General features: G+C 42.9%; 1 protein-coding gene across 4 annotated transcripts; it reads right to left on the reverse strand.

Annotated features, from left to right (window-relative positions):
- Positions 1 to 158: 158 nt before the first annotated feature.
- On the reverse strand, positions 159 to 20,979 carry sidt2 (SID1 transmembrane family, member 2). Of its 4 annotated transcripts, XM_040049565.1 has the most exons (28): positions 20,588 to 20,979; positions 20,147 to 20,417; positions 19,933 to 20,054; positions 17,443 to 17,607; positions 17,272 to 17,317; positions 9,642 to 9,743; positions 9,312 to 9,395; positions 9,055 to 9,220; positions 8,795 to 8,888; positions 7,838 to 7,896; positions 7,589 to 7,615; positions 6,792 to 6,830; positions 6,628 to 6,705; positions 6,429 to 6,491; positions 5,953 to 6,068; positions 3,780 to 3,853; positions 3,521 to 3,587; positions 3,346 to 3,419; positions 3,139 to 3,262; positions 2,894 to 3,011; positions 2,441 to 2,577; positions 2,227 to 2,335; positions 1,889 to 1,965; positions 1,657 to 1,703; positions 1,463 to 1,568; positions 1,252 to 1,362; positions 1,049 to 1,162; positions 159 to 942 (listed from the first exon to the last, which is right to left on the reverse strand). In XM_040049565.1, exons 2-28 carry the CDS (start codon positions 20,390 to 20,392, stop codon positions 880 to 882), a joined length of 2,628 nt encoding a protein of 875 aa, XP_039905499.1. In that variant the 5' UTR covers positions 20,393 to 20,417; positions 20,588 to 20,979; the 3' UTR covers positions 159 to 879. The 4 variants fall into 4 exon arrangements, with proteins under 4 accessions (XP_039905499.1, XP_039905495.1, XP_039905496.1 ...); XM_040049561.1 differs by lacking the exon at positions 6,429 to 6,491 and having other exon boundaries at positions 20,588 to 20,977; XM_040049562.1 differs by lacking the exons at positions 6,429 to 6,491; positions 7,589 to 7,615 and having other exon boundaries at positions 20,588 to 20,978.
- Positions 20,980 to 21,649: the final 670 nt, after the last annotated feature.

Genomic DNA, 21,649 nt, shown 5'->3' on the forward strand with positions numbered 1-21,649 from the left:
TGCTCTTTTTCCAATGCTCTAAATTGGGCTCAGTAATTAAGCCAGGTTACTTCTGAATGGCTGCCCCTCTCAAACAGAAGATCCAAACAGCAGGTGGGTGGAGCTGTTGTGCCCGAGATGATCTTATCAAAGCCAGATATTGGAAAAATAGACCACACTTCAGAAAAGACCTTTATTGAGTATCCTTTCACTGCAATGCCTGACAATAAAATTCATTTTTTGTAGAGTGCAAAAATACCTTTAAGAGTCACACTTAAGGGCAGTTACAAGTAAATACAATCATGTCTTCATGGATATTCCCTCAAGGAGGAGGACGGCTAGCTTGCAGATCTGACCAATCAGAACACAGTATTGTGACTACTATGATTAGAACATTGAAGGCCACAGACTGGACAGGATTCATCTTCCCACAATTATTTTTGAAAACACGCACGCACGCACACACCTGTACAAACACACACAGCATATAAACAGGCTACAAACAGTAATTAAAATACATTGCTGACTTCCAGGCCAAATGTAATGCAGACAATATAAAATAAGTTAAAGTGGACGAGTTTCGTGTCAAGCGAGAATGCACACCGTTAATCGTCAGCAGTAAACGGTGCTCACAACAGTTATATCGATGATGGCAGCGAGAGGACGAAACACTTCAGCATCGCTCGACGACGTTCCAGCTTCTATTGGCACATTAGTGTCCACGCAGGTAGAGGGAGGGGCCTGTTGCTCCTCCCCGACTCTCCACGAGGCAGAGAGGTGCTCATCGACAGCCCAGAAACAGGCTACTGGCTGTGCTTTTTGAAAAAGATGGAGGGGATGCAAACAGACAGGGTGATAAGGCAGAGAGAAAGAGCAGAGCTCTTCGCAGATCTGGCAAATCTAGAAGACGTAGATTTTGTCTCTCTGGACGGTGTCGAGGTCGTCGTCCATGGTCAGGAGGACCTGAGGGGGAGCAGAGGTAATGTTGGATATTAAGGTTTTAACGCCTCATTCTAGACCAATTGCATATCCTGCATGTTTAAACAAACTTAAACATGACTCATAATACCAAGAAGGATCCAAACATGGCGATGGAGGACAGGAAATGCCAAATGTCGTGGTCGTCAAAGAATGATAGCAGGATGCAGTCCCTGTTGTGCTCACGAGACTCAGCTGGAGTTTTCTGTGCCAGAGGAGAGAAACAAGTAATCCAAGTGTTTTTTCACATGAGCCCAAATCTCATAGGTTTGTGTGTGTTTGTGTGTGGCTAACCTGCCAGGTGCTGAGACCCTGGAAGAAGAAATACAGCGCAAAGCCCCACACAACCGCCGTGAAGAGAATACACACCAGCGCCAGACACTTGATTCTCTCACCGCTCCGCAGCTGAGCACAAACAGAAAACTGTGAGCTCCAAAGGTCCCAAACATGTCTGCTACTTTCTCCTGGTGCTTCTCACATGCGCAGAGTTACTAAACACACAAACCTTCATGATGATATAAAAGGCAAAGTAGAGCAACAGGTTACAGATGGCGATGGCCAACAGGTACGAGGCAAAGTCGTTGGGTCTCTGTATGAGGCCGTAGGCAGCCCTGCAGAGAGATAGCGAGATACACATCACCTGCCTCCTCCGCACTCTGCTGATTTAAATGAGCTGGAAACACAGTTTGTTTTACTCACAGAGACCAGTTGACTATGTTCCCCATCACAAGCAGAACCATGCGGTCCTGAAAGACATACACCGGCGGAAAAATGATTAAAAAGCAGGTCATCAGGACTCACCGATGCCTTTTATTGCTCTCTGCAACTACCGGTCGTTAAGATAAGATAATAATTGAGTTACCAGGTAAAAGCAGAAGGACCTGCTACCTTATGCAATACACTGATACTGGATTTTCTGGCCGTTACTCACAATGTACATCGGCCCGCTGCACTGCCTGATGCAGTCTGTGTAGATGACGTAAACTATCCTACGCATGATCCCAGCGTCTGATACGTGAACACACAGAGAGGAAGGAGAGAGAACAACAAGGATTATAAGCTGCTTTATTTTATTAGAATATCCCAATAAGTGGATTTAAATGTTAGTTACTCTGATTTGCTAGCTTATGTGAGACACACGCTCACACGACAGCCTTAATATAATCCTGGACTACTTTAGTTGCAGTCAGTTAGTTATTAGTCTAAAGTGACTCATTTTAAGCCAGTAAAGCCCACTGGACTGAGTTTGCTTTCTTTCTGTGATCTTACTGAGCCTCCATCGACCCATATAGTAGAGCTGTGTGCTGAGCAGCAGCGTGGCCAGAATGTGGATCACAGAGAAAACAATCCAGAAGGCTGTGTTGTCTCTCCCAAATACCTGAGAAAAAAAAAAAGCACAGCACAATGATTATTAAGAAATCCGTGTTTTTAGACCATAATGCATAACTCAGGTTTTGTATTGTGTGTGTGTGTGTGCGCTTACCACTCCCAGCACAGAAAAGAAGATGACAGCAGCGAGGCAGGCGTAAGCGGTGTAAGCGCTCGCGTTGATGTCCGGGTGTCTCTTCTGATAGAGCTTCAGCATACACAGTCCAGCAATCATGTACATGAAGGAGGTGTCTGCAGGGAGGAGAACAACTCAAATGTACCGCATGCAACTTGAACTTTTTTCAGCCCAGGACTCAAAGTAAACAGACAGAGAGACAAAAAAATAATGCATTCACAAATTTTACAGCCAGCAGAAACTCAAGAAACTGGCTGAAGCAGTAAAAATGTAACTGCACAAAGAACTGATGCAGACTAAAGCCAGGAAACCTCATCTTCCTTTGAAGTGACAGCTGCTTAAAGCCAAAACTCTCTTCAGACTACTGATCCTGACAAAGGTAAAAACAACTGTAACCATGTCGAGTCTGAGTAAGGACACAATCGTTCTTACCAAACTGGAAGTTGGTGTAGTTGGGACAGACGTGGTAGCAGGCACTGAGCAAACCCTCCATCATCAGAGCAGTTCCCATAGCATAGAAGAGGCCAAAGTGCTTTGGGATACCGCACTCCTGAAGGAGGAAGAGACAACCTGATAACTAAACTACAGCTGTCAATCATCATCATCATCATCTAAATCTTTAAAAACACATCTTCATGACAAATGACTACACGTTTGTCAGTGTGCGTGTGCCTCACCAGCGCGTTGACGTCATGCCGCTCCAGAGCACGATTTTGGGCGAGGTCTCTCTTGAGGACGATGAGGAGAAAGAGGAGCCCCAGCATCACGTAACCAAGGTTACTGAGGATGTTGTTGAAAGCGCTGTGTGGAATTAGTTAATCGTTACTTTACGCGGGTTAGCTGATGACGTTGGACATGTTAACACACTGTGCTCGACTGCAAACCTTAGAGCTCCGAGCGGGTGGGCGCACAGGAAGTTGTAGTAGCAGATGTCCTGGTTTCCTGTAACATTGACAACCTGTGGAGAACAGAGATGCACACGTCGTAATAGCGAGCTGACGGCTTATCGGAATCTTTTTTTAAAAAAAGTGTCGCCATGCTTTATAAAATCATTGTTACCGTTTGATAGGTGATGACCAGCTGGACGACTGGCAGGGCGTAAAACACAGCAATCGTAGCAATGTTCCTGAAGAGGGTACAATTATTACTTTCAGCCACTCACAACCATCAGATCTGCAGCACTTCATTAATAATCAGTCATTTTTTTAATGTTTCATACAATGTCAAACTATGGCTTGGTTAATTCACTGTGAATTGATTTGGCTTAGACATAAAAGAATATCATGTTTCTTATCATGGGTGCAACAAGAGAACTCACCAGAAGTAGATTTGGTACTTCTTGCTGAGGATCCTCTTGTCTTTGCGGGCCAAGTCAGCCACGTACAGAAATTTCTGTAAGAGGAAGAAGAGGACTTTATTACTTTGATTACTTTATTAAAGTCTGGATGAAGAAAGCATTAACCTCGCCTAATTAATGTTCAAACTCTTTACTGCTGACAAGTTTTTTTAAATTTGTGACTCTGATTTAGAGGTTTAATATAACGAAGGAACACATTATTAAATTGTCTCTGTGCACTTGTTTCATTTGAGCTCAGTATGAGAATATCTGCTGCCCTGCTCTTCGTTTTACACTGTGTGTGCGCGCGTGTGAGCTCAGAGCTGGCATTTATGGAAGGGAATGCTGCTTGATGGTTTTGCTAAACCAGAAAGATCATGAGAAAATTTTGTCATTGGTCAGTGAGAAAAATACTTATGAGCCCCTGAAACGAGACCCAGGAAGTGGTTACAGGAAGAGGGTGATAGATTGTCTGAAGCAGTTAGAACAAGACAATGCTACTGACCGGACCTCATACCACAGGCTATACCCAGGAGAAGCTACACCAAGTCTGTATGTTTACTGAAGACACATAAACAGGAGGTAGCTCTAAGACCAATTGTCTGTATGATCAACTCGGTCACCTATAACATCTCAAAGTTTCTGGCTTCAACCCTCAACCCGTTGGTAGGCAGCTCTGAACACCACATCCAGAACAGCTTGGATTTTGTTGAGAAGGTGAGAGATGTCATTATGGAGGCAGATGAAACAATGGTCTCGTACGATGTTACATCTGTCTTTACTGAAGCAGTGAAGGTCGTTTGTAAGAGATTACAGGATGGTTCACTACCAAGTCACTGGTTCAAGTACGTGGGTGACATCTGGGTGAAAATCAAATCTCAGTATTCAAGGTTTGACTCTCATCATCCACTGGAGCATAAATTCTGTGTCATCAGGACGCTACAACACAGCGCAAACTCCATCCCCACAGACAGAAGCCAGGGAAGGAAAAGAACATCATACCAAGAAGGCTCTGGGTAAATGTGGTTATCCCAACTGGACATTTGTCAAAGCTGGGAAGGCACCTAAAGAAAGCTCCAGCCGATCCAGGAGAGGAGAACAACTGCTGCTTAAGCGAAAACCCTTAATGATCCGTACGTGTCAAGAGTATTGGAACAGTTGAGACGCATTTACTATAAACATTGCATCTCTGTAGCTTTCAAACCCCAAAACACACTGCGCTAAAAGTTGGTCCACACCAAGGATCGGGTCCTTCGGGACAAACGGAGTAATGTAGCATACGCTGTTAAGTGCCAGGAGGATTGCAGTGATTTATACATCGGGGGGGAAACCAAACAACCTCTGGCGAAGCAGATGGCACAACACAGGAGAGCTACCTCCTGGACTCTGCAGTCTATTCACACCTACAGGCCAGTGGACACTCTTTCAATGATGAGGACACATCTTGGACAGGGAGGAAGGCTGGTTTTGAGCGCGGAGTCAAAGAGGCCATTTACGTGAAAAGGGAAAGACCATCTCTGAATCGAGGAGGGGGCCTAAGGGTACAACTCTCTGTGAATGGTACTCATGGCAACTGATCAACAGCCACTGATCACAAACCATTGATCAGTGGCTGTTGATTTGTGAATGACAAATTGCATATTAATGATCAAGAAACTGACCTCACAGCACATTGTTCATTCAGTGGGGCTGGTTTCAGTCATTGTGCAAATGTGCTGTTTATAAGGTTGGGGAAACCGAAGAAGTCACATGGATGAGTGACAATACATTTCTCCCCCTGAAAACGCCAGATGATCCAGATGAACAAAACCAAGTTTTTAGGATGCTGCTCGAGTTTTAAAGACCCGGCTGGGGTTTAAACTCTCAGAGATGTAGCGAAACTTGGCAAATATTTGACACAAATGGAAATGGGAATGTTTGTTATCAAAGAAAAAAAAAAAGTTATGTCTCCAGTTTGGCTCACCATCTCCACAGATGAATCCAGCAATCTGTTAGTGACCAAACAGATCAGATGGATGTTTTTGTTCTAGTACCCTGAGGTACTAGAGGTGAGGACTACTTTGCACATTCACAGATCTTTTCATTCTAAATAAGCCAGATGTGCAGAAAGCCACATCTGTGCCATTCTGAGGCAGGAAAAATGATTTTCACGTACCTTTGTGCGAACAATGTTCTTGTCGGAGTGTATGTCATCCAGTGTGTCATAGTCATCCTCCTCAATGGAGCTCAAAGACTCCTGCCTGCTCCGTGCGACACTTTCCAGCGATCGCTCTGATTGGAGGAGGGAAGAGCAAAAGAGAGTCATTCTGTCTAGTGGAGGCACAACGTGAGCAGGCAGACCGACGACTGGATTTAAGGGAATTGCAGGCTGATGCAAAAAGGTGATCCAACACATCGCACCTTTCAAAAATGATCTTCAATTTTCAAAATGATTAAATAGATGACCAGAATGATTTTTTTTTTGGTCAGATGATCTTTGTGCTGATGAGATCACCGTCGCTGTTCATTTGAGTGCCATCAGTGGAGAGAAGTGGCCACTTTCCCGGCCTCTTAACTCCACTGATATTTGATTGACATGGTGGCTGATTGGTTTGGGGTGCTGATTCGGCTAGTTATATGGTAGCGTGTCACCGATGCGGATGGCTATGTAGTGAAGGTGATTGAGGATTGGTCGACGTTTGAAAGGCTCCTGTCCTAATGAACAAAGACACACAGAAAACCAGTGAGGGTGTGGAGCTGCTAAGAATCCATGTGCAAGCCGCTCTGCAGAGTGGGCCAAAAAAACAAGAAAGAGGGAAAAAAGGACGTGTGAGTCTCTGTTTGCTCATACCCATGTATCCATAGTTGTTGTCAGTTGAAGTGGCGCTGTCGGTAATGGCCTCTGAACTCATTGTGCTGCCGTTGTCGGCTGAGGAGGAGATGACTCTTCGTTCATTGGCAATCAAACAATGACATCACAAAGACTAAATGTTTTTTGTTTTTTTAAATACTCACCAAATGAGCCATATTCATTTGGTGAGGCTGGAGTTTTTCCTGTAAAGACACAAACTTTCAAAAATCCAAGAAAGGATACACGCTCCCAAATGCGCACATGCACAAACAAGCGGCACTACGATCAACGTTTAGTTAGTATCCTAACACTGCACAATGATCACTGTGTTAGTCAGGAAAACAGGGAGGTGAGGCGGACGTAAACACGTGAAGGAATCCAGTGAAAAAAATGCAATTCCTTAAATTCTTTTCTGGCTGGGGGCAAAAAAAAAAAAGTTATTAATCTCCAAAAGTGTGAAAGCTGAGAAATGAGATGCAGTGAAGAGGATTATTTCAAAACTAGTGGTTTAAAATCAAACAGTGGCAGCAACTACTGCAGTGGATAGATACAGATACACACTGGGAGGCAGCCAGCAGCCAAAAAAAGCACATCAGCAGCGCTTGCATTCATCTCAGCGCCTTCATGCTTTTAATGGGAGTGCTGCTGAAAATATGCTCACGTGTTTCTTTAGCTCAAAGCCATAAAGCTGTGAGGACTACAAAAGGATAACACTGTTACAAACACAGGCAAAAGAAGCTAACAAAGACCCATGTGAGTGCATATCTGTATCTCTGTAAAGCCAGAAAAGCCTCAGAACAGAGCCACGTTTATGTCCATGAAGCCCTGCAGCCGAAAACGTCTCTTTCTCTTCTTTGTAGGGTAAAGTATGGAAGCTACTGCATGCAGAGCATCTGCAGACAAGCAACACAGACTGAGAGAGGGCAGCGAGTGCACAAGGGGAGTAACTGTGTCTGTATACCGTCGCTGTTCTTCCCGAGCAGAGAGGCTGAATGGCAGGGGGGAGAGAAAGATACACGTTCAGTACACGCTTAAACATTCAGCTCTGAGATAAAAGAGTGGCAAACAGCTGTGGGACTGCATGATCAGTCCAGTTTAGGATCACATTTACTCTGGTATTTAATTAACAGAACAGAACAAGCTTGCTGGTTTGTGGTCAGTGCACACTGCTCCTAATGGGCCGGTCCATCAGAGCTAGTTGCTGGGTTACCTGTCTCAGCAGGCGACATGTCGGCAGGATTCAGAAACACATTTCTCCTCTTGTTCAGTCTGCAGAAACAGAGAGGGGGAAAAATGCAAATGAACACAATTTATATTCAGTGCAGTGTCATTCCTGCAGTGCAGATCTACTCTGACAATATGACGTCCGACCTCGTGGGTTGAAACGTGGGCTGGAGAGGGACTAATTGATGTACAGGAGGTTGGAAATTAGTTGTTGTTTTTCCAACCAAAGTGCAAAACTTTCTGTCATTTTCAGGCAGCTACAAGTTGCCGTCTGCCTGCGTCTTTTTGTTGCGGTGCAGACTTGCAAAGACGGTTGTTTTGTTGCCACCCTGGCTTTTCTATTCTGTGTTTCGGGTGAAGACTTTGGTTAAAAGTTGCATCTTCCTCACAGGGTTTTGCAGATGTGTACAACATAATTGCTGATTCACTGCTCTGCTTTCACTTCAGTGAAATTCAACAGCCAAAACAAATAAATACATGACAGCTAACGGTTAAGCCATTTCTGACGTTTACTGTTCAGCTCTTTTCAATTAATCAGCTATTCCTTCTGCCCACCTGCAGCTTTTTAAAAAACTCCTGCATATGCTGTTGAGTTTTGAGGTCCGTTTGGAAGGGCACACCCTAAAGCACGTACTTCCTTCTACTCCGAAAACAAGCCAGAAAAAAAGGGAGACACAATAAAAACAGAAAAAAAGATGCAGGCCTGATATTTCCTACAGGTGTGAAATCAGTTTATTTATATATGCATATGCTTTACTTTTTCTGGGTTTTGAGTATAACATAATCAAGCTTCATGCAATAGTGGAAGACAAAGATGCAGAGATGGCTTTTCTAAGTGAAGAACATTCCAACACGACCGCCGCAACTGGAAACTCTTTTGTACAAGTAGCAGATAAACAAAGCAAATGATGACTTTGCTGCAGAGGCAATTTCGAAACCTTACCGTGCACGCTCTAGACAGACACAGAGCAAGGTCAGGAGGTAGAATGAGAAGAAGATCCCCAAACAGAACAGCATTCCCATCACGTACGCCTCCACTGCACGGGAGGACATATTAACTGTAAGCTAATTTGCATAGTAAGACACAACATTCTGTATCTGCTGCCAAAAAAACCAAATCTAAACAACACAAGCAGAGAAATCTCTGCTTCTTTTAGCACATGCTAACCCTCAGCGTTTCAAATATGTAGCCATGTGACTTACAGTTGATTGCGGGTGAGACCATCACATCGAGGGCCTTGCTGCGATTGCCGGCGTCAATCAGCTGATCGGGTCTCAGAGGGTAGAAGCGCAGTGGGCCGCCGCATGCCTCGTCCTCAGTTTTTACCACCACCACCACGTAGAAACTGTTGCTGGGGAAATCTTTCCTCTAGATAAAGGCAGAAACACCTACATTCAAATCTACACCAGGATTTATCGCAACCGGTTCCAATAAGCTCTGAATTTCTGCGGGACACTACCTGCACGGTGATGGCACCTTTTTTTGTCATAGTCTGGTACATCCCAATGAAGGCCACGTTGTTGTCAAGGTCGTAAATGGGGCACTGAATGGAGACAGTGAGAGAGGGAGAAAAAAAACTGAATTAGATGTGAAAAAAGAAAGATTCAGATGGATCGTTTCAGAAGTAAATAAGAAAACATTTTTGAACAGCAAGAAATCAGCTGTGGTATCCACTGTGATGCCCTCATGTGGTCTCAGAGTGCTACTGCACGCTGACCACTGAGGCTGAGGGAGGGGCCTCTTGAGGGCTGCTGCAGCACAGCTGAATGTGTGCTCTGGATAACTGTACCTGGATGTCCTGGATGGACATGACAGAACAGGGGAAAGTCATGTCCGAGTTGACCTTGACGATCACAGTATCCACCCCGTCTTGGAAGACATACTTGAAATACTGAGAAAAAAGGAGAGGGAAAGAAGAGGACAACAGTCAGTGAGGCAGTTTTCAGAAAGATCGACTTGAGGATGGCGTTTTAATTGCTGACAGCACAATAAACCATTAAACCAATACGTCACCCCATGGTCCATTTGCACAATTTGATAAGTGATATGTTACTGAGAGCCTCCCACTCCAGGTTCTCAAAAGGTTTTATCCAGTTCAGTTGTAGCCCTCGACTGCAGAGCACCTCACGCATACAAATGAGCTGACCTGATAGCTTACAAGCACAGACTGGGAGAACAAAGCAAAGCTGATGCAGAAAGCAGACTGTCTTAAAAGAGGTCAGAGACCGACAACGTCTTCATCAAGTGTCAAAAGAAAGTCATGGAGTCATTTGCCACAAGCTGGGCCCTATTTCAGGAAGCCGGTTTAGTGCAAACTCTGAGTAAGTATACCCTGAGTTAACAAAAACTCTGGGTTTTCAGTTTCACAAAGCGAGTTTAGATTAATTCTGAGTGAGTTACTATGACGACACACTCCGTGAAGCTAACCTGCCCCCTAGCAGGTTTACTTCAAATAACCCTGACGTTCTCCGCCTCTTTGTCGGAAACCTGACTGTAGGAAGTGTCAGACATGGCGTGCCCCTTCCTTGAAGAGCCAGTAGATGTTGAAGCCCAAATTCTCCGCAGAGCTCTCCGCCGGGAGAGAGTGATTAGAGCGCGTTCGGACATTTTATCATTTCCTGATGATTTCCTGTGTGAACGTTACCGTTTTTCAGCACAATCTATAATTTATTTGAATAACATCCTCAGGCCTAATATTGCTCATGTGACACATCGCGGACATTCTCTCAGTTCTGTACATATTATTTGTATTGCACTTCGGTTTTTTGCAAACGGGAGCTTTCTGTATAATATTGGTTTCCAAGGCTACCGTCTGTCGGGCAGTCAGGAATGTTACAGTTGCACTGAAACGTCTCCTGCACTCGTCTGTGGTGTTCCCCGGTCACAGACCCACAAGATTTATCAAAGAGGGATTCCACAAAATTGCAGGTATCAGGATGAACAAAACTTAATTCATGATGTGGTGATACTTGAACTACTACTTAAATTTTACATTTATTCTCACGGTTCCCAGGTGTGATTGGCTGTATAGATGGCACTCACATTCCAATCATTGCTCCTTCAGTAAATGAAGGAGACTATGTGAACAGGAAGTCTTTCCACAGCATTAATGTACAGGTACATAGTTCCCTGTAGCATTTCAAACTAACAAATTATTTCATTATAGTAATGGATGCCAATTTGTGTTCTCTGCACTGTGAAGATCATATGTGATGCTGCCAACATTATCACAAATGTGGAAGCCAACTGCTCAGCCTCTGTGAGTGGTGGTGGTGGAGGACCCCCACCTGTTTTTCGGGCCTCCGCTTTTTTTCTAGTGGCTATAACGGGTCACATTTGAGCATACAGAGTAAGCAAATATGTACTTGTAATGTGCTCAGATAATTTCAATAAGTGCTTACAGAAAGAAAATTAATGTAGCCTCTAACTGCAATTGATTTACATCGGACAAACAGACCAAACACTATGGCTCATAATACAATTACACCTTACCTGTTTGGACTATATTTTTATATTTCATTTTTACTTGCTGCCAGGAACGTTTGGGGCCTGTTGGGTTGCACCTGCGCTCACATCACATCACAAAATCAAATGTATGAAATAAAAAATAAAATAAAATATAATAAAATAACGTGTTAAATGGGTGGAAATCCCTAGATCAATGTTTGAATTAACACTCACGCATTGACTCTGTCGGCTATGTTTTGCCATGCATGCACCCTTTCTTTTGCAGCTGAGGCTGTGTTACTTTTTTTCCGCAAAATTTGCATGTTATCGGCATATGGCTGCCATCAGAATTTCGGCCTCAAGCGCTGTAAAATACATTGACCGCGCCTTCTTTCCCTCCGTCTCCATGGTGACTCGCTTAATCTGTGCTCCGCTTATCAGGGCTTTATGTATCCTCGTGCGCGCGCTTAACTTGGGGTTAAAGCAACTCCGCGTTGACTGAACTAATTGTTATCAGCCTTTCTGAAACCGAATATTCCGAGTTGGACAGTTCGGGGTTACTCAACCCTGAGTATCGTTTTTCACTCTGAGTTTTCTAAACCGGCTTCCTGAAATAGGGCCCTGATCTCCGTTTTCAAATAACATACAGTGGTGTGAAAAGTAAGGTTTTCACAGGATTGGCAGTTTTGAGCATAACTCAGTGCACCCATACTGCTGCTATGGGAATGAAGAGTGTAAGGAGGAGCCAGGTGCTGATAATCAAACACACTTGATTGATCGGTCATCAGCAAGTGTGAGCACCTCTGTAAAAACAGAAGTTTTGGCAATTTGCTGCTCCGGAGCATTCATAGGTAAGTTAACAATATGTCACCATCTTCTCAGGAGTGGAAATGCCAACAAATTCACCCCAAGGTCAGACCGTGCAAAGCTTAAAGAAACTGCAAAAAACCCAACAGCGACATCTCAGACGCTACAAGCCGCAGTTAAATGTTAAAGTTCATAACAGGACAATTAGAAAAAACTCAAACTGGAACAATGTCCTTTGAACAGACGAGACTAAAGTGTAGATGCTTATCCATAACGCACAGCACCACTTTTGGCGCTAACCAAGCTTATCAGAACAAACATCTCAGACCAACCCCGAAGCACGGTGGTGGAGGGGTGATGGGTTGGGTTTGTTTTGCAACCACAGGACCTGGGCTCCATGCAGTCATTGAGTTGACCACAAACCCCTCTGTTTACATAAGTATTCGTGATTCAAATGTCAGGATACCAGCGTGAGAGCTAAAGCTTGGTCCAAACTGGGTCACGCAATAGGACAACAACCCCAATCATAGCAGCAAATCTAGAACAGAATAAACAGCTAAAAAAAGAAGAAGAAAATATTTTCTTCTTCTGGAGAGAGCTCTGCATAAATCAGCAACAAACTCACTCCATGACAATACTGATAAAGTCATACAGAAAAGAATTACTTCAAGTTATTGCTTCCAAAAGCCAACTGTAAGCTACTGAATGACAGGTTTTACTTCATTCTTTTTCATAGGACTGTATAGATCAGGTGTAGGCAACCTTTCTGATGACGAGTGCCATTTAAAATTTCCTCAGAGGTCAGTGTGCCATATGATTGCATTAGCAATAAATGTAATAACGCTCTATATTAACAGTTACACACTATATAGAACCACTTTATAGAATTATATTTGTTCGCAGATGTTGGGAGCTATCAGCGAATAGTTATCAGCTATTTTGAAACAAACAAACAAACAAAAAAAAGACTTTTTATCCATAACAAGAACTGTACAACAGAAAATGCAAATGCTATTTATGGTCTCCTCACAACAATGATAAGAAAAATAAACTAAGCCATTATGGCATGTTTGATAATACAGAGACACACATGTTGATGTGATCTCTGGTCTCCCACTCAGAGACACAGGTCTCCGAGTGTCCAGCATTCAGACGGCTGCCTGAGGACACTCATGTGAGAGAAGATCTGCTCACACAGCTATGTAGAGCCAAATACTGTCAATAAGGCCTCTGCAATGTTCTGAAGACAGTCAAACTTGTCAGGTAGTGATGTCCAGCAGGTGAAAATGCAAGCTGCATGAACACGCACAGCTGTGGATTCCAGCTGCTTCGATGTTATGTGTACAATTTCTATACATTTTACATCAGATAAAAACTTTGGTTGTAAGCTTCAGATAATTATTTATTAAAAGATAGACATTTTAAATGAGAATAAGAAAGTATTTCTTTGTACCCCTCTCCCTGTTAATGCCCTACCTGGCCCCCTGGCAACACTTTGCTAGACCCGCCCCTGCACGGTTACCAGCTGTCAGCTACATTTAAAAAAAAGGATCCTGGAGTTATTTGTGTCTCAGAAACAGTTCATAACTTCCCTTCAACTCATTCATGTCACCTAAAAGGTAAACCTGTTTCTCCATCACCTGTTCAGCTCTGATGATCCAGTAAGGACATCTCCTGGTTTCATCTTCATGTTTCCCTCTCACCACATATCCAAACCGATATCATGACCAGCAGCTTAACAGCTGTGGCTCCAGCAAACATCAGCTGATACTAGAAATTAATATTAAATAAATTCTAACAACAGCTGATCAAGCTTAAACGTACTGCTGTTGGTTAGCGCGACATTCAGCGGTTTCCTCTTTCTGGCGCAAAGTGGGCGATAAACAAATGAGAAAAAAGCCAATCAGCTGATCATTGATCAGTTTCATGATTGAAGTAGAAACAGGAGAGAATGAGAGAAGAAGAGGCAGCTGTGCAGCAAAGACACAGAATATCTCCAGCTTTGTGTCTTTTCCATTCTAGCTGAAGTCCGGGACAAACTGTTCCTTTTCACCTCAACACGAAACGAGTAATAATTTCTCTGAATGCGGGAGGATTCCGTCTTTTTACGGGACGGTTGGCAACTCCACTAACTAACCTTATGAATAAAATAAAGTTCACTATCAGTAACATCAAAGCACCCACCCAGCTGTATAAAAACTCTGTCATGCTAGCTAGCACGCAGTACGAGTTATTGTAACTGACTGTAAAAAGTCAGCACAACGAAAATAAACTTCACCTAAACTTGGTTTATATCTGACCCAGATAGACTGCAGGTCATAACTTCTTACCTGAAGTTCAGTTCACCTGATGCTCAGACCAGCGGCCACCTTGGCTCTCTCCTCCTCCTGCCTCCCCTTTCTCTCATCCACCTGCTGGCCTCCACCACTTGCTAATGTTACTGAATCTGAGGAAGCACTGCCACAGCCACCACCAAACAACTGAGTTATTTTTACACACCGACCAGCATCTGGCCAATCCACCACCTTTCATTGTTTATACCGTTACAAAGAGAAAAAAAAAAGCGAATGCCCAGTATGCCCGATGGCCAGTCCAGCTATGGTCGTGCCATTAGTTAACCCAGTTGGCACGCGTGCCTAGGGTTGCCGACCCCTGGTATAGATGATTATAGATCCATACAGCCACAGACAAGGAAAAGAGGGCGAAACAAAGAGGCAAGCAACTACAACAAAATATGTTCATTTTTTTGGTTATTTGGTTGGTTTTCAGAGCTAAATCTCAGTAAAGGAAAGTTTTAATATTAATACAGGGAGTGCAGAATTATTAGGCAAGTTGTATTTTTGAGGAATAATTTTATTATTGAACAACAACCATGTTCTCAATGAACCCATAAAAACTCACTAATATCAAAGCTGAATGTTTGTGGAAGTAGTTTTTAGTTTTAGCTATTTTAGGGGGATATCTGTGTGTGCAGGTGACTATTACAGTGCATAATTATTAGGCAACTTAACAAAAAACAAATATATACCCATTTCAATTATTTATTTTTACCAGTGAAACCAATATAACATCTCCACATTCACAAATATACATTTCTGACATTCAAAAACAAAACAAAAACAAATCAGCGACCAATATAGCCACCTTTCTTTGCAAGGACACTCAAAAGCCTGCCATCCATGGATTCTGTCAGTGTTTTGATCTGTTCACCATCAACATTGCGTGCAGCAGCAACCACAGCCTCCCAGACACTGTTCAGAGAGGTGTACTGTTTTCCCTCCTTGTAAATCTCACATTTGATGATGGACCACAGGTTCTCAATGGGGTTCAGATCAGGTGAACAAGGTGGCCATGTCATTAGTTTTTCTTCTTTTATACCCTTTCTTGCCAGCCACGCTGTGGAGTACTTGGACGCGTGTGATGGAGCATTGTCCTGCATGAAATCATGTTTTTCTTGAAGGATGCAGACTTCTTCCTGTACCACTGCTTGAAGAAGGTGTCTTCCAGAAACTGGCAGTAGGACTGGGAGTTGAGCTTGACTCCATCCTCAACCCGAAAAGGCCCCACAAGCTCATCTTTGATGATACCAGCCCAAACCAGTACTCCACCTCCACCTTGCTGGCGTCTGAGTCGGACTGGAGCGCTCTGCCCTTTACCAATCCAGCCACGGGCCCATCCATCTGGCCCATCAAGACTCACTCTCATTTCATCAGTCCATAAAACCTTAGAAAAACCAGTCTCGAGATATTTCTTGGCCCAGTCTTGACGTTTCAGCTTGTGTGTCTTGTTCAGTGGTGGTCGTCTTTCAGCCTTTCTTACCTTGGCCATGTCTCTGAGTACTGCACACCTTGTGCTTTTGGGCACTCCAGTGATGTTGCAGCTCTGAAATATGGCCAAACTGGTGGCAAGTGGCATCTTGGCAGCTGCACGCTTGACTTTTCTCAGTTCATGGGCAGTTATTTTGCGCCTTGGTTTTTCCACATGCTTCTTGCGACCCTGTTGACTATTTTGAATGAAACGCTTGATTGTTCGATGATCACGCTTCAGAAGCTTTGCAATTTTGAGACTGCTGCATCCCTCTGCAAGATATCTCACTATTTTTGACTTTTCTGAGCCTGTCAAGTCCTTCTTTTGACCCATTTTGCCAAAGGAAAGGACGTTGCCTAATAATTATGCACACCTGATATAGGGTGTTGATGTCATTAGACCACACCCCTTCTCATTACAGAGATGCACATCACCTAATATGCTTACTTGGTAGTAGGCTTTCGAGCCTATACAGCTTGGAGTAAGACAACATGCATGAAGAGGATGATGTGGACAAAATACTCATTTGCCTAATAATTCTGCACTCCCTGTAGAGTCTGGAACCTTTAGAGAAACTGTGAGGTTTATTTGCAGTGGTTATTTTCTTTCTTTGCAGCCACCATCATGCAGGAAGCCTAAGCTGTATGCCAGAGGTAAACTACATGCTCAGCAACATAGTTTGCTTTTTAGAAACACATGCACATACAAAATGAAAGCATTATTTAGCTTTAACATAAGTGTGTATTTGGGTTAAATAAACAACCCATGCTCCCAGTAACTGTCACATAAAGGCTTGTGTAACAGGTTCTGTTTGCTGCAGTATAGACTACTCCAGTCAGACTGCATTATTATGCCTGACTAAATGGTATAATACCTGAACATCTTTGTTGTTGACTGTCTGAAGACGTTACGTGGCTCAAACTGGAAATGAGAAGGTTATGTTCTTAAAAGGTGTCCATTAACTACACATGGATGTGAGGTAAAACTGAGTTTAAAGCCCTGCAATCCACACACCCCGCACATCCAAAACAAAAACCTAACACGATCCAATGAAAGTGTCATCAAAGGCCAAAAAGAAAGCAAAACTTTGTTTAAATGATTGGATGTGCAGAAAACAGAGCTTACTGAAGAAAAAGATTTTTTTAATGTAATATAACTACACAAAATCAGAAATTCCCTGCGTTCATAACATCCTCTTTCACATGTATACTTTCAGCTGGCTTCCTGCACATTTCTTGTCATGAGTCCCTCCCCCACCCACAAACTCCCCCATCTGTGGTGCACATTTCTTTGACTCAACACAGTTATGTAAAGAAGGAGCCTACTGTCACACAGAGCTATGGTACCAGGCAGGTTACCTGAGGTTGGGATGGTGATGCGGTGAAGCTGAATTTCTTGTTTGTTCTGTAATCAAGTTAAACAAAACGTGTCATTCAAATAACACAGGCTGATGTACAGTGCAATAAGATGGGAATTCAGGCAGGTACCACGTACTGTGTTTGATTTATTACATAACAGATAACACTCACTGCAGGGTGAAACTTTCAACACGGCTCACTCTGAGCTGGTAGTTTGTACCCTGACTGGACAGGGTAGACACGTCCACAAAGAAGTACTGGGTCTCCGAGGCGGCCCGGGTTGGAGGTTGGCACAGTGTCCTGCCCACATCGTAGTAAGGGTACTTCCTCTGATAGCTGATGAAAAAGGAACAAAGAAAAAAAAGAAAGGAGGGGACAACAAAGATCAAGTTTCCCATAACCTCTCATACATTCATTCCTTCCTTCTTGTATATTCTCTAATATTCTAAGAATGAAGCAAATCAGGTGGGTTTTTTTGTTTGACAGTTACACAATCTGACAAGTTGAAACATGAACGTAATTTTTCCTTTAAAAGTGGTTGAATGCAAACCTCACAATGACATTAGCTCCCCATCTCTGCACTGGTGGTTCACAAAGGAGGAAGTGAGAGTCCAAAGTTCATTAGTGAGCTGCTAAAAACGTGGCCTGACCATGAGACCAACAAAGCAATGACTGACAGCGGGGTGATTCTGGTGTTGCAAAACCTTCCAGTGCAAGAGAGGAACACATCACAAATGGACTGTTGGCCAATGGCAAATAAACTCCAGAACTAGGAACCTTTTATCACGTTGCACACAATGAAGTAAGGTTACAGGAGCCGTTTGACTTGGAGACAATCCCAAGCACATTACAGGCAGTGGTTTTTGCCGTTTCCTCCTTACAAAACTTGTCAAATGACCGTCACACTTCTGAAAAGAATTACTGATTGCAGACTGAACTGCCTCGTCACCTTTCTCCACTACATCTGCTTTTACAGCTAAACCCCGTGACCTGTAGTTATATTCGTTTACTGTCCAAGTAGCCCGACACTCCTTAAAAAGAACCTTGGAACACATGTTCAAATAAAATGTGCCTACGTGGCGTTTAGGAAGAGGACATCCTTATTAGCATTTGCTTACATTTAATCCATCTGTAATCACAAACAATAGTGTATGTTCACAAACCTGATAAAGCTACCAGCACCAAAACAACAACAGGTTTTTAGGGTGAATGTTGATGTTTAGGGACTAAAAAAAAGAATTAAATGTTGATATACTGGCTGTTATTGTTTATTTTTAATACTACTTTATGTTAACTTTGTTCTATTGAAAACAGAACAACTTAGGAAGATACCTCACACTATAATAATCAAAGTTGAGGAGACAGCTTGACCTCACACCATTATCTTCACAGCTGTGATGCTACATGTGGAAAGTGCAGCCTGAGCCTGAGATGACACCGTTCTTAAATTACGCCCAAGTACCTTTTTTCAGGACATCCTGAAATATGGTTATATCTGTGATAGGTCACTACATTAGTGAGGCCCAAGAAAAGCAATGCTGCGATGAGAAGCCGGGAAACATCTTGTATAATTATGTCATATTTAACTACACGCCCTAATGTAAGAAGTCCCAAATGATGTGCCGAGCCCTACTAATGCACCTCTAGGCAAGCCCAAATTTGAAATGTGATATTTTCTTTGGCAGCCCCACATCACTGCTGCAGTGTAAAAATGGCACAAAGAATTGTAACTGAATATATTCGAGCTCTAAGGGCTCTCATTTTCCAAACAGGGGCATTTTCTGAAAACCTCTGCCAAGTCTGCTCACATAGCTGATGGATGGTTGGCAGTTTGGAGCTTTACATAACAAAAGCCCTGACTGTCTGCAAAGAGGATAAGACATGCTGTGTACTTAAAGAAAGGAAAGTGGAAAAAAAAAAAAACAATTGTTAGTTGCATCTATCATGAAAGCTCCTGGGGTTACGGCTTCAACTGGACTAGGGCTGTCAACATGAACCTGCTGGGAAATGTTTGCCAATGAAAACCTGGTGCCACAAGCTAAATACACTCATTTTATCTCATCTGGGGAAAAACACTGATTTAAGATGATTTGGATGAAGGTTTTGGATAAGGTGAAGTAACTAATGTAGACATTATTAAGAAAAAAGAAAATGAAACGTTTGCTGGGTCCAGAAAAAACACAGAAAAGCTGGCATGTCATACCACACATATTCTGTTTTGTATCTCATCTTTCCTCTATGTCACTTACACATAAATGAATAGGACTTAAAAATTGCCATGGGCACAGTAAGTTTAACTACTGCTGGCTTTACTGTAGACTAGACAATTGACTCCACACCTCACTAAGCATAATGCATACTGGTGTTTCAATTTCAATTTCAACTCTGTAACACATAGATCTTTTAAAATGCTTTGACGCTAACTTAGAGGATTTAAGATAACAGTGAGTGGCCATCTCTGGTTACATACAAAGAAGGGAAGCTTAATATGCAATTAGACAAAAACGTGAAGTTAAAGGAGTTAAGGGATGGACCAAATTACAGACCACATCAGTTTTTATTTTAAATTACTTGATTTTTGTAAGAAAAAACATTAACATATATACATCACATACGTGTGATGTATATATGTTATGTATGTAAACGGTGGGGGGTACTCACAGGCCTCTGAGAATGAGGGGGACTTGAAAAGACAGGACGCCTTGCTTCTGTCGCACTACAAACAAGATTGGGCTCTCCGACTTGTTGGATAACACGTCCACAGACACACGCACTCCCTCAGTCTGAAAGTCAAGAGAGGGAAAAGGAGAAAGGACTGATAATAATCTTTAAGTGGTGAAAAAACGAACCGACAAGTCTGAGGAGGCGAACTCACCTTATTCCGAGAGATGGTGTGATTAAACGCGTAAATGGTCTGGTTTTCACTCGTAACCGTGTCATTATAGTTGGCATCAAACTCCGCATCTTTCTGGACGATGTTTTTGATCTCCCCCACCTCAATGCCGCAAGCTAACCGAATCGCACATAACCAGAGCAGGGCAGCCAATCCTGGTCGGATCCAACGTGGAGCAGGTCCACAGCTGTTTTTATGTCGTGATTTCCAGGAGCTTCTTAACACCATTTTGCCTGACACCGTCTTCCTACAACTGGGAAACGATATCTTAAGTTACTCTAGGGTGGAGAGACAACGCTATAAAAAAACTCCACCCCATTCAGCAACAATAACAAGGACAGCAGGCAGGCTAGCTCAACTATGCCCCTTCAGACAATAACAGCAGGTGCTAAATGAAAGCTAGTGACACAGTGAAGTGTTTACATTTGCTATAAACTTGCGCGTCGTCCTGTCGGCATCCGTAACGAAGTAGACGCTGTCAGTCATGCGCCCAGTGCCAAGTTTCAACACAACAAAACCAGCGACACTCAATTCTTCTATATGAAACCCTGAAATCTGACAGCCCGCTGACTCGCCGTGTTAGCATTAGCACTGCTGGTTAGGCAGCTTCATGTTTTCATGTCGGACTTCGGTTCTGTCGTCAAAAACAAAAGCTTTCCTGTAAAACTGCGAACGGCTGTCACTATCGGGTTTCGTAGGACCGCTGCATTGTGCAAGAAATTTTGGTCCAGCGGGGGGAAGAGATTCAGTGTGAAAATCTGTGCCGTTAGCGCCCACCCTCCCTGCACGCTTAGACAGTAAACAAACCGACGCACGACGTAATGACGACACTTCCTGGACCCTCAGCAGTCAAATATCTGGGTCTGCATGTTTGCTGTATGTGGGGTTGGCCTTATGTGTGAGTTTCCTATATAGTGACTTCAAACCAGGCATAACGACAACAACAACAACGATAATAATAATAATACAAAACTGGTAAAGTTTTAACCAGGTCAGTTTGAAAGAAGCTGGAATACATCAGGAAAATATTAAATCACGAGGTATGAACTACACTCCCTTATTTTTTCATGTAATATGTTTTTATTACAGCTAATCTTGATGAAGAGGACATTTCAAGGTATTTCAGTGGTTAGTGTCCCAAGGACTTGGATCTATTTTATGTATATACCAAGGCAAAAATGTGTTACTATGTATGCATATGTTGGATCATAGGATCCTCACGCAAACCAAGCTGTTGGATTCAAATTTTACTCCTTTCCTTGACTTCCATTGTCTTCTGCAGCCAGCAGTCTGTCTAAATAACAGAATGCACACCAAAAAAACTGTTGTGTGTGGGCGAAGATGAATAGAACCAGCACATATAAAACTTTTAGTCACACATTATTTTACTGATAAATTACATTATTGTTGATCAATCAATATATAAGGAATTAGAATCACCATGAAGTGCTAGATATACACGTCAACAAATGAATAATTATAATA

The sequence above is a fragment of the Simochromis diagramma genome, unplaced genomic scaffold, assembly GCF_900408965.1.
Source record: "Simochromis diagramma unplaced genomic scaffold, fSimDia1.1 OVJJ01000611.1, whole genome shotgun sequence".
Classification (NCBI taxonomy): Eukaryota; Metazoa; Chordata; class Actinopteri; order Cichliformes; family Cichlidae; genus Simochromis; species Simochromis diagramma.